This window comes from Primulina huaijiensis, chromosome 2 (assembly GCF_012295235.1).
Source record: "Primulina huaijiensis isolate GDHJ02 chromosome 2, ASM1229523v2, whole genome shotgun sequence".
In the NCBI taxonomy this organism is placed as follows: domain Eukaryota; kingdom Viridiplantae; phylum Streptophyta; class Magnoliopsida; order Lamiales; family Gesneriaceae; genus Primulina; species Primulina huaijiensis.
Genome location: NC_133307.1, coordinates 22,639,674 through 22,648,901, shown reverse-complemented (window position 1 = coordinate 22,648,901; position 9,228 = coordinate 22,639,674). Strand labels below are relative to the sequence as shown.

General features: G+C 36.6%; 2 protein-coding genes across 3 annotated transcripts; both read left to right on the top strand.

The window, feature by feature from the left end:
* The first annotated feature begins 517 nt into the window (after positions 1–517).
* Positions 518–4,259, top strand: LOC140970604 (protein kinase STUNTED-like). Its single transcript, XM_073432407.1, has 9 exons — positions 518–849; positions 1,069–1,148; positions 1,534–2,293; positions 2,377–2,625; positions 2,709–2,869; positions 2,968–3,047; positions 3,136–3,283; positions 3,434–3,583; positions 3,671–4,259. Exons 1-9 carry the CDS (start codon positions 663–665, stop codon positions 3,911–3,913), a joined length of 2,058 nt encoding a protein of 685 aa, XP_073288508.1. The 5' UTR covers positions 518–662; the 3' UTR covers positions 3,914–4,259.
* A 922-nt stretch (positions 4,260–5,181) lies between these two features.
* On the top strand, positions 5,182–7,929 carry LOC140970603 (probable folate-biopterin transporter 7). Of its 2 annotated transcripts, none has more exons than XM_073432406.1 (2): positions 5,182–5,846; positions 6,817–7,929. In XM_073432406.1, exons 1-2 carry the CDS (start codon positions 5,588–5,590, stop codon positions 7,734–7,736), a joined length of 1,179 nt encoding a protein of 392 aa, XP_073288507.1. In that variant the 5' UTR covers positions 5,182–5,587; the 3' UTR covers positions 7,737–7,929. The 2 variants fall into 2 exon arrangements, with proteins under 2 accessions (XP_073288507.1, XP_073288506.1); XM_073432405.1 differs by having other exon boundaries at positions 5,204–5,846; positions 6,676–7,925.
* Positions 7,930–9,228: the final 1,299 nt, after the last annotated feature.

Genomic DNA, 9,228 nt, shown 5'->3' with positions numbered 1-9,228 from the left:
ATCTATATATATATCAATTTGTATTTTAATATTGGATTCGATAATCAATAATTGAATATAATGTAATTTGCTTGCGTATTGGTTTTTCTAATGTTCGTCCAGTATGCTAAAATAAACAAGTACTTATATGGTTTAAATTATTTTTTAAAAAAGAGTAAGTGTGATATCGTTTTATCATTTTTTTTTATCAATGAGATGGCTGGATATGACTCATATCAATAATGAAAAATAATATTTTTGTCATAAAAGTATAATTTTTTTATTAATTAGATCGAACTGAAGATTCGATTCACAAAATTAACCAATGAAATTATGTGACCGAAAAATGAAACTACTATCTCTGCAACAACTCTTTTTTCCAAGCTAACTCGATCTCAATTATTAAAATTATTTGTTCATGTTTTGATATAGAGTATAAATTTAATAATAATAATATATAAAGTATAGTATAATATGGAACTATTTAATTTTGATTTATAGGGGTTAATGAATGAATTCAGTGCATTTTTATTTTTATTTTTATTTATAATCGATTCCTCTTCCCTAACCTCGAGGCTCGACAGGGTGAGGAATATTAAAGCAGTGCTCTATTGTAGAGAGAGAAGTATAACGGACCAGAACGAAACGGCGTCGCTTCCGCTTGATCTATCTGCTGTGGAGGAATGAGATTGGCGGGGACTCCTGCAGTTGTGGAATCATGCTCCGGCGAGAGTTGCGGCGGAAACGCGGTGGTGGTGGTCGGGGTGAAGCTCGATTCACGCAGCAGAGAATTACTGACTTGGGCGTTGGTGAAGGTTGCACAGACCGGTGATCGCGTCATTGCTTTGCATGTCCTCGATCCAAGTACTGGTGGGTGATTTGAAGCGAGGAACCGCGAATTGGAAGAATTTTTTTAGCATGTTTTTTCAAGTTTGTTTGTTTGTTTTTTTTACTGGTGTAAAGCTTTGAGAGTATTGATTCCATAGTTCCAGTAGAGTGGTCGGGGTTGTTACTTCTGTCAAATTTCGAGTTTTTTGATTCTGTTGTTCTTTGAATAACTGTTTTTTTATTTCTCTGTGATCGAAGCAGATAAGACGAGTCTGATTTCGCTGGCGAAAACTTTTGATTCCGTGCTAGCTGCTTATGAAGGCTTCTGCAACCTGAAACAGGTCTCTTTGTTATAATAATCTTTCTTCTTCTTCTCAATGAATTTAATTTTATATATATCTCTTTGGGTTGAATGAATTTCTTTGTGTTTTTTCCTGACTTAACTCCGAGATTTTCGTGATTCCATGTCTTGTTCGGCACTTTAGGCCTTCTTTTTTATTTCCTTGTAATTTTTCTCAGTGGTGCTGTGCTCCAAAATGTTTGAGTTAAGTTGAGCCGAGAGGTGGAACTATTGCGTTTCTATCCAATTTAGGAGTAGCTGGAAAGCCATTTTTAGTCTGAATCAAAATCATCTTTGCTCCAAATTATTTCAATAACCATCCGATGATTCACTGATTGTGATAATAGCTTCTCAAGGGCACTTTATAAATATTACAAATTTTGTAGGTGGATCTAAAGCTTAAGGTCTGTAGGGGATCACCGGTTCGAAAAATCCTCTCCCGAGAAGCAAAGTCATGTGGTGCAACAGGTTTAATTGTGGGTACTTCTGAGGTCCGTCACAGAATTCGTTCAAGGATCTCTCTTGCCAAGTACTGTGCTAAGAATCTCCAAAATAATATATCAGTTCTATGTGCTGATAATGGTAAGATACTGTTTCAAAGAGAATCAGCTGCTTCTAATGTTCTGGAGTTCAATAGTTGTGATGTTTCTGAATCAAGATCCGAAAGGAGAAGGACCACACCCCAAACCCCTTTGAATTTATCACCCACTAGAGTTTTGTCATCATCTAGTAGTAAAAATGCTGGAAGTTCCATGGCGCTAGTACCCATTAAAACCCATAGAATACTTGAATCCACTTCTGGATGGGCATTGCTTCGCAATATTTTTCTACACAGGAAAAAATTACCTGAAGTTTCTTCTAGGAAGTCATCAATATTGCAATGGATGTTTTTGAAACTACCTGGTCGACAATCTGTTGCGGCTATTTATCCTGATCAGAAACAGATTACTTCATCTTGTAAGAAGGATTGTAGTTTAGAAATGGATCAAGAGGAGAGTGCTATTGTTGTGTCAGATGACACTTATTCTGTTGCTTATTCCTCTAAGATTTTCTCAGAACTTAAGGGTGTTGGCGAGAAATATTATACTACATGCCAATCTTTTAACTTTCAGGAACTCTTGCAAGCAACAAACAATTTTGCACATGGTTTGTTCTCTCAAATTTCTATCATTATTTTAACTTCCCCTCATTCTTGGAAGTTTAATTAGTAACCTTTTCCTTCATTTTAGAAAATTTGATTGGAAAGGGAGGAAGCAGCGAGGTTTACAGAGGCTGTCTACAAGGAGGCAAGGAGCTAGCTGTTAAAATTCTGAAGCCATCTGACGATGCATTGGAACAGTTTTTTTCTGAAATTAATATCATTACGTCCTTGCACCACAAAAACATAATCACTTTAGTTGGCTTTTGTTTAGAGGATGACAGACTAGTTTTGGTTTATGATCTTTTATCCAGAGGCAGCCTGGAGGACAACCTCCATGGTGTGTGCATCATCTTCTTCCTGCACTTTATTCTGATCAATCACCATCTTTTGTGCTTGAGAATGTCACTCATACTGTCGCAGGTACTCAAAAGTTTGGTAAATCATTTGGTTGGAAAGAGCGATATAAGGTTGCTTTAGGAGTTGCTGAGGCACTGGACCATCTGCATAATAAGGCCGAGCCAATCATTCACAGAGATGTAAAGTCATCCAATATCCTTCTTTCAGATGATTTCAAACCGCAGGTGTGAATGCCATTGACTTTTACTTTACTTGCTATTCATCAGTGACATACCTTTGATGTGATTTTTTTTCCATTCCTAAAACTCATTTGCCTTCACAGCTTGCTGATTTTGGGCTTTCTACGTGGGCTTCAAGTTGTTCACGTCACATTGGCCCCTCTGATGTTACTGGAACATTTGGGCGAGTTTTCTATACCCACAAGAATTTCTAGTAATTTCCTAGTCGCTAGATAAAACGATTTATTTGTCTATTTTGATTTTTATGACAGCTACCTGGCTCCTGAGTATTTTATGCATGGGAAACTGGACCAAAAAATTGATGTCTATGCGTTTGGAGTTGTACTCCTTGAGCTGTTGTCAGGTAGAAAGCCAATCGATAATGGACGTCCAACGGGCCAGGAAAGCTTGGTAATGTGGGTGAGTATCAGTGGTATTGTTTGTAAGACGAGAAATCATCTCCTAGTAGTATGAATGGAGATCCTCCCTCTTCGTTCCATTTATTGTTGTTTGCTTGACCTGGCAGTTGTATTAAATTTCTTTTCAACCGTAACTCTGTGATATTTTCAGGCAAGACACATTTTAAAGAAAGGAGACATTTCAGAACTGCGAGACCCCGACTTGGCCAGTGATTATGACAATGACCAAGTTGAGAAAATCGTCTCAGCTGCAACCCTATGTATCAGAGATTCCCCACAATCTCGTCCTGAAATCAGCTTTGTAAGCAATTGTGATGCATGCATATTTCACGTAGTAAAGCCCTCGAGGAGTTATGTACTTGAACTATTTTGTGTTTCCTTGAAACAGATTCTCAAACTCCTCCAAGGTGGTTCTCCAGAATCTATTGAGCGGGCATGCAACAAGATAGATTCTTCCGAAGACGAAAATGATATTCTCGGTGGACCTTCACCAACAAACATCCAATCCTTTCTCAATCTTGCTTTGCTCGACTTGGAAAACGAGTCTGATTCCATTAGCAGCACCGAGCAGAACATCTCGGTGGAGGATTACTTGGGTGGTAGATGGAGTCGATCAACAAGCTTTGACTGAATTCCTTTCTCACACAATTTTCTTCCGGCATCAAGATGTGTTTCATTTGTTTGTTTGTATACATTTGACCCAGCCCCATGTTGCTAGGTTTTGGATGAGAGGTATCAATGTTTCGACCTCCTCCTTGCCTCGGGCCATCCCCACACGAAGAATGTTGGACATTTTCTTTGGTAGGTTGTGGTAAAATTTGTCGATATAGTTCGTTCACGTTCCAAAAATGTACAGCTGAGTTCACCATTTAGGTATTTATTACCGGCGAAAAAGGTGTCTATTACTATTTACTCGAATGAAATGTAATGGCAGGGAGTCTCATTGTTTTCAAGTATTATAAATACGTGTTCCAGGAGGATGTCTCAATGTTCTGTTCCAACCGATTGAATTTCTGTGTGCATCTCTTCATTCACAATTGAAAATGGATTTTGTATTAAAGGACGCGACGATCTTTGCTCACAATCACATTATTAATTTTCTAGTTTTCATAAATATTTAGATCAATATGGTGCAGATACGATACGGTGTTTACGAGTTTGGAATTGCCCAAATATTATGTTATTGTGGATAATATTGTTTGGGGTGTGAAAATTATTTATCAGTACTTGCATGAAATTGATAATGTGAGTAATCATTTATATATTTAACCAAACCTAAAAAAAACTTCATTACTGCATTTCGTATGACTATCAGAATAGTAAAATAAATGTTTTACAGATCTCCTAATGTTTAGGGTTTTGGTTTGAGTAATACACAAAAATTTATGAGAGACGGTCTCATATGTCGTATTTTGTGAGATAGATATCTTATTTGGATCATCTATGAAAAAATATTATTTTTTATGCTAAGAGTATTACTTTTTATTGTGAATATCGGTAGAGTTGACCCGTATCACATATAAAGATTCGTGATACTGTCTCACAAAATACCTAATCCCAATAATAACAATAATCCACCACTTTGACCCATTTAATAATCTAATTATTTTTTGTTTCTTTTTCTCATTATGACATAATCGGATTAACATGATGAAAAGCTAATACTTTCAGATTTCATTTAGAAAAAAGTAAAAATACATAATACTTCAATTTAGCATAACATGTTTCAAAAGCAAAAAAAAAAGCATAATAAGATTTTTCTTTTTCTTTTTCTTTTTTAGGGATAGCATAAATTTTTTTGGTCGGCTAGGGACTGAAAATTAGAATAAAAGGTGGTAACCACACTACCACTCCACCTAGAAACTTTCGGCCTCTTATTTCCTCGTTTTCGAGCACTCGCAAAAATCCTACTCCCTTTAATTGATTAATTAAACAATAGTTTATTCATCAAACATTCAAGAAAAATCCTTTCAAAAAAAAAAAAAAATCAAGAAAAATGAAACAAGTGTAGCTTCCCCAGCACTGCCACCCCCCTATTCTCATCTCAACCCAACGTGTCCTTTTCTTTAATTTTTTTATATGTGAATCAAATATTGAGTCGTCCGTAGGTGTGGGGGGGCGGTGGGGACTGTGTTTTTCTCGTCGATTCTTGACGATTGGGAGTTATTTATAACAAACCCAGTTGGTGTATTGATTCTTACAGTTGAAAGGCTGAATCTTGAAGATTTTTGGGTGAAATTTGGCTTACTTCGTCGGACATTGAAGCAGGCCTTTTTGTTTTCAGTCGGAGACAATCTTTGCAGGAATGGTGTCGCGTGAAAGTGAGATTGATAGGAATAGGAAATTGTTGCTTGGAATAGGGTACTGGGTCCAAGGATTGAGATGCTTTCCATGGATGGGTGTGAATTTCTTCCTCAAAGATGGGTTGAAAATGGATCCCTCTACTCTGCAAATTCTTCAGAATTCAGCCAACTTGCCCATGGTTGCAAAACCCTTCTACGGCATACTTTCTGATTCATTCTACATCTCTGGCCAGCACCGTGTCCCATACATCGCCGTTGGAGGTAAGATTTTTCAGTTATTTTCATCTCCTTTCTAGGATCATAATAGGTTTGATATTCTAATAAATAGCTTTAAAATATTTTCTTGTTTACTTTGAACTGCTTTTGGTTGGTTCTTTATGTATCTCTTGCGCCTTTTAGTTTCTTGAAGAAGTTTATAATCTTCTTAGTTCATCAGCTTAAGGAAACTACGTTTGATTGTTTGGAGCCTGTGATTCCTATGGCATCGTATGAGTCCATTAAATTTTTTTTATTCAGCTCCTTAAGATTCTGTTCTTCAATCTGTTTCGTTTATTGCTTTTGTCAATGGTTTCTTAATATTTCTGTGTTTTGCTGAGCTGCCACGTTATCTGGGAGTTTGCTGATGCAGTTTAAGCTATCTTAATTAAAGTACACTTGATTTTGAATTGTCATTTAGATTATGTGAAAATGGTCCCTGTGATCATCGCATCGGCTTGTGGTTTATCCATAAGAATTCTCTTCCATTGTAGTGTTAGTATATAGTCCTGGTCTTGGAAATAGAAAACACATGATGGCATATTACTGTTGGGGTAACAGATTTTCATCGTTGTGTAATTTGCTAATCAGGGTTGTGAGGACCGTGAGATATATTTTTTCCTCATTTGTGTTGCATGACGAGTAGATAATTTTCCCTTTCGATGCATGATCAAATGTATAATATCAAATTCTGTGAGAGCATGATTCCTAATTCCTATTGGTGTTTTCAATCTCAATTGCCGTGCTTGTGTCTGACAGCTCATCATCTCTAATAGCGAAGGATATGTGTGTGGATCATTGCTTTGTTAAATAACAACTATGAATATTCTTGCAGCGTTTTTACAAGCAGTGTCATGGATAGCTGTAGCAATTTTTGCCACACCATACTCCTCGTTCTTCTCAATCACTCTATATCTCCTTCTCGGCAATCTTGGTGCTTCAATAGTCGAGGTTGCTAATGATGCCATTGTTGCAGAAACCGGGAGAAAGGCCACCTCTTCCAAAAACGTCAAATCATCTTCCTCTGGTGCTCTCCAGTCTTTTACTTGGATGGCCTCATCAGTTGGTGGTGTGCTAGGAAACCTCATTGCAGGCATATCCATTGGTCAATTTTCACCTCGAACGATGTTCCTTATCTTCGGGATTCTTCTATGTTTCCAGTTCTTGGTGACAATGTTTGTAAGCGAGGATACCTTAGACCTACCAAAAAGTCCATCCAATGTAGGTTTTAAGAAGCAGCTATCGGAGCTCATGGCTGCACTACAGAAACCGGAAATCTTTTACTCAATAATCTGGTTTGCTCTATCCTATGCCGTAATTCCAGCTTTAACCGGAACTATGTTCTACTACCAAACACAACACCTAAATATCGAATCATCACTCCTCGGGATATCAAAAGTTTTTGGGCAAGCAGCTATGCTTCTTTGGGGTGTTGTATATAACCGTCATCTCAAATCCATTTCGGGAAGAAAATTAATCGCAGTCGTTCAGATTTCGATGGCTGTGTTCATGATATCAGATTTTTTATTTGTCAAAGGCGTATACAAGAGCATAGGCATCCCTGACTCCTTATATGTTGTCGTCTTCTCAGGCCTGCTCGAGGTTCTATACTTTTTCAAGATTCTACCTTTCAACGTTCTAATGGCTCAACTTTGTCCACCAGGGTACGAGGGTTCTGTAATGGCCTTTGTTATGTCCGCCATCGCACTTGCTTTTATTGTGAGTGGCTACCTTGGCGTCGCCCTTGCGTCCCTCGTTGGAGTAACGGGGGACAATTTTCAGGGTTTGTCACGAGGGCTGTTGATACAGGCGGCATGCACAATTCTGCCTGTTTTCTGGGTGTCTTATATACCAGACGATCAGAAATCATCGACGACCAAAAGTAAGGAGAGTTAGGTTATTACTGGTTGCAGACTTGATAGCTTTTATTTGTTCAAAGTTTAGGTTCTCGGCTAATGTATTTCTTTTGCATTCTCATAAATAAGCTATATTATGGTTTTTATCTGCACAGTATGTTAATATTAGATTGATTTGATCAAATCAAGAAAAAATTTCTTTGTGTGTGACATTTTTTTCCCTTATGGCAATCAAAGTTCTTATAATGTTCTAAGTAATTTTCTGTCTTGTTTCGAAATTTGTGTTGGTATATGATATTCCTCAATTTCCTGTAAAACGCAATTGAAATTTTTTGCGACGTTTAAGTTAAATGTTTTAATTTTTACCGCAGAAACATCATGGATTTTGAACAATTCGAAAAGATATTCATAAAAAAAAAAAAACCCAAGGTAAAAGTTATTTCAAGAATTATCCGATTTCTCGAACAATGAGGAAGAAAGCCAGCAAAAGATAAAAGTGTTATTATATTTGAAAATTTTAATATACTATATATATATTTTCAAAAGTTTTTAATTAAAGGTTGTTAATAAAGTTTGACCTTAAAACAAGCAAATATCCAGGGACGGGCAATTTTATTTCATTATTAAAAATTTGTAAAGAGATATTTATATACCAAATAATAATAAATTATATTTCTCGCATGATCTCGCACTTTAGTGTAATATAGGTAGTAATAAATAAAAAAATGGGGAAACAAATTAAACTGATAGTATCATATATCATTCAAAATAACGTAGTGTTATTGTTGTATAATATTACAAAGTTAAATGAAAAGTATTGGTTCAGATGATAATACAAATGACTTGTTACGAGGAATTTACGACGTATATAAAAAGACATGAAAGGCGAAACGAAATGCCATTGAATCGAATAAAAGGGAATGAAAGAGCATATTGGAAAATGCTTGGGTTAACTGGGAAACCAAGAGTTAATTGGGAGGGAATCCTAATGTGCTTCATTTCAATTCCTTGATATCAGACACAGCGTACATATTATTTACTATCACGGAGAAAATTGAAGCCATGCATTTAACAAATTTTGTGGTAGAAAATAAATAAAATCTTGTCAAGTACGTACATAATCACCTGCAGACTTCCACAAGGAGTTTTATCAAATTCTGAAGCTGATCTTTAACAGAATCAAAGAAGTTCAAACGAAAAGCCTTCTCTTTTTGAGAACCAAATCACCCCGAAACACAAAACAACTCATTTATCCGAAATGTAAAAAATCGAACGACAAGTACCTTAAGGTTTTTAGTGGGTGGTTACAGTTGCAAACATTGGAATAATAAGCCTTGTAAATAATCGAATCCACATTGTCGGAAATTCCCTCGGCACCCTGCGCCATTTCTTTTCGCTTGTTCAACATATACGCCGCCAGTTCCTCGTTTTCTGAGCACGCAACTTGCTTCAGATTCTCCATGTCCTCGAAGGTTTTCTGGCGCCAACGAGGGAATTGGTTTGAATTTGTGGCACAGTGAAAACGAATCCTG

Coding starts and splice junctions, on each gene's coding strand:
- LOC140970604 (XM_073432407.1), top strand. CDS start 663: ATGAGATTGGCGGGGACTCCTGCAGTTGTGGAATCATGCTCCGGCGAG. Junction 2,626..2,708: donor CCTGGAGGACAACCTCCATG/GTGTGTGCATCA, acceptor ATACTGTCGCAG/GTACTCAAAAGTTTGGTAAA. Junction 3,048..3,135: donor GATGTTACTGGAACATTTGG/GCGAGTTTTCTA, acceptor TTTTTATGACAG/CTACCTGGCTCCTGAGTATT.
- LOC140970603 (XM_073432405.1), top strand. CDS start 5,588: ATGGTGTCGCGTGAAAGTGAGATTGATAGGAATAGGAAATTGTTGCTT. Junction 5,847..6,675: donor CCCATACATCGCCGTTGGAG/GTAAGATTTTTC, acceptor ATATTCTTGCAG/CGTTTTTACAAGCAGTGTCA.